This window comes from Amblyraja radiata, chromosome 30, assembly GCF_010909765.2.
Source record: "Amblyraja radiata isolate CabotCenter1 chromosome 30, sAmbRad1.1.pri, whole genome shotgun sequence".
NCBI lineage: Eukaryota > Metazoa > Chordata > Chondrichthyes > Rajiformes > Rajidae > Amblyraja > Amblyraja radiata.
Window position 1 is genome coordinate 19,617,931 of NC_045985.1, and position 3,165 is coordinate 19,621,095.

The following is a 3,165-nucleotide window of genomic DNA, read 5'->3' on the forward strand; positions in this document are numbered from 1 at the left end:
GATCACATTGAATGGCGGTGCTGGCCCGAATGGCCCGAATGGCCTCTACTCCTGCACCTATTGTCTATTGTCACCCGTCCTCCCCGTCCACCCTGCCCGCCTCGTGAAATTCCCCTCTCCATCCCGTTGTTGGGCAAGGGTTCAGTTGGCCGCCCGCCTGTGCCCGAGTCTCCCCCCGACCCCCGGGGATTCTCTGATTCTCTGCTTCTCCCCCCAGTCTCCATCACCCTGGATGTGGAAACAGCGCATGCGCGGCTCGAGGTGTCTGAGGATCGGAAGAGGGTGAGAGTGACCGAGACCTGGAGGAGTCTCCCTGACACCGGGAAGAGGTTTACAGTGTATGCGTGTGTGCTGGGATCGGAGGGATTCACATCGGGGAGACATTACTGGGAGGTGGAGGTGGCAGGGAGTCAGCGCTGGTGTCTGGGAGTCGCCGCAGAGTCTGTGGAGCGGAAGGGACTCACACTGACCCCGGAGACTGGTGTCTGGAGCATCAGGCGGTGGGATGACGAGTTTGATGCATTCACCTCCCCTCCATCCCCTCTCCCCGCCCGTCCCATCCCCGGGAGGCTGGGAGTTTATCTCAGTTACGAGTCTGGGACAGTTTCATTTTACGACGCGAACAGCAAGTCCCATCTCCACAGCTTCACCGGGAATAAATTCACGGGGAAACTTTATCCTTTCTTCTGGCTTCAGGATGAAAACTGGCTGAGAATCTGCTCCGGTTCCGCTCCGGGTGTGTAAAAGGGTCGGGTCCCGGGACCGGCGTCAGGAGCGGGGCTCAGGGGCTGTGGGGCAGAAACCCGGTGGACAACAAGTCGGCGCTGAATGAACGGCTCCCATTTAATCCCAAAATTCCGTGTCGTAAAACCCCAGTGAGCGCGGAAATAAAACCAGGTGGAATGTAAATGTGGGAAGAGTGAAATAAACAGCAACTGAAATCAGAGCTGTCTGTCTGTCGATCCGTTCATTTTAACGCGTTAACCGCGTCCGGCAACGGAACAGAAATTACTTTTGTGAAAATATAAAGATTGAAACAATCTCCCTTCCCGGTTCATCAGCAGCCGCGGGCGGCGGGTCCTGAGCTCCGGGCACCCCCGGGTCCTAAAGTCCGCCGACTCTACAAATTTAAAGTGTGTTTGTAGCATTTGCTCTCCACACAACAGATTCGTTTACTGTGGAACGGATCTTTGGAAGAATGGGTTCAAACCCAAGGAGGGAAGAAATTGGTGTAAACTTCGCATTGACAGCCAATGAGTGAATCATTCGAGTTGCACACGACTAACATCATTTAATGATTTCAAGGCGGTAATGCAACAGTCGGTGCAAGGTGGGACAGCGGTAGAGTTGCTGCCTCACAGCGCCAGGGACCCGGGTTCGGTCCCGACTACAGGTGCTGTCTGTACGGAGTTTGTACGTTCTCCCCGTGACCTGCGTGGTTTTTCTCCGAGATCTTCGGTTTTTTAACATATTATATTCAATTGTGCTGCAGCAAGTCATTGTTCTATCCGGGACATATGACAATAAAACACTCTTGACTCTTGATGTACAGGTTTGTAGTTTAAGTGGCCTTGGTGTAAATGTAAATTGTCCCTCGTGTGTGTAGGATAGTGTTAATGTGCGGGGATCGCTGGTCGGCACGGACTTGGTGGGCCGAAGGGCCTGTTTCTCATCATCATAATCATACTATATTAGCCATGTATGTTTTGCAACATACAATGAATTTGATTACCGTGCAGTCATACTAATAAAAAGCAACAGAACACACAAAACACATTTTAACATAAACATCCACCACAGTGACTCCTCCACTTTCCGCACTGTGATGGAAGGTGAAATATAGTTCAATCTCTTCCCCTCTTTGTCTAAACAAAATATTGGAGTCAAGAGTGATTTGTTGCCATATGTCCCAAAACAGTACAAAGAAATAACTGCTTGCAGCAGCACACGGCTCTGTAAAACCCAGGATACACACACAAAAAAAATCAGTGTATATAAAAACAAACACACATAAATAAATAGTTCATGGTAGTGCAAAGACAAAAAATAATTCCCCCTCTTTTATATATTTTGGAGTGTATTTGGAGGTTGGAGAGTTTAATAGCCTGATGGATGTATGGCCGATGCAGTTTTCAGGCTTCCTGTAACTACTTCCCGGTGGTAGAAGCGAGATGAGAGCGTGGCCAGGGTGGTGCTGGCTCGAAGGGCCGAATGGCCTACTCTTGCACCTGTTGTCTAGTGTCTACAGATGCTGCCTCACCCGCTGAGTTTCTCCAGCATTTTGTGTCTACCTTCTATTTTACCAGCATCTGCGGTTCTTTCTTAAACACTATGCGGCGACCTCCTCTTTGGAAAAGTCCATGGGTGCAGGATATCCCAGAAAAAATATAGAAAATTAGGCGCAGGAGTAGGCCATTCGACCCTTCAATATGATCATGGCTGATCATCCAAAATTAGTACCCCGTTCCTGCTTTTCCCCCACATCTCTTCTCTCTCTCCCCCTGTCTTCCTCCACCCTCTCCCTTCCCCCTCTCTCCCTGTGTCTCTCTCTGCAGTACCAGTGTAGAACCTGCACTGATGTAAAGCACTTTGGTCAACGAGAGTTATTTTGAATTGTGCTATAGAAATAAAATTGACTTGATTTCCCCCACCCTCTCCACCCCTCCTTCTTCCTCAGCTGCTGTACTCTCTCCCCCACACTCACCATCTCTCTCTCTCTCCCTCTCTCCCTCTCTCCCTCTCACCCTCTCTCCACTCTCCTCCACATTCTCCCTCCTCCACACTCTGCCTCTCACCACTCTCCCACCCTCTCTCTCCCCCACACTCCACAGGCACCTCCGTTGCCATGCTGTGAGAACGGAGAGGTTGAGAAGGAGTTTCTTCCCAGAGGCCATTCGGACTGTAAACTCCTATCTCACCAGGGACTAACTTTACTGAACGTTTTTCCTTCCAATATTTAATATGTAAAAGAATATGTGTGTGTTTATGATTGTGTTTATAGTTTGTTTGGTTGTTTGTTTGTCTTTTTGCACAAAGTCCGCGGGCATTGCCACTTTTCATTTCACTGCACATCTCGTATGTGTATGTGACGAATAAACTTGACTTGACTTGACTTGACTCTCTCTAACTTCTACAGGTGCACAGCAGAGAGCATGCTGACCGGTT

General features: G+C 49.5%; 1 protein-coding gene across 1 annotated transcript; it reads left to right on the forward strand.

Moving 5' to 3' along the window:
- Positions 1-210: 210 nt before the first annotated feature.
- LOC116990021 (E3 ubiquitin-protein ligase TRIM39-like) lies at positions 211-1,261 on the forward strand (the record flags this gene model as incomplete). Its single annotated transcript, XM_033047546.1, has 2 exons — positions 211-724; positions 1,167-1,261. Coding segments are annotated over 2 exons (609 nt in total), but the record flags the coding sequence as incomplete, so codon positions are not given.
- Between the last annotated feature and the right edge of the window lie 1,904 nt (positions 1,262-3,165).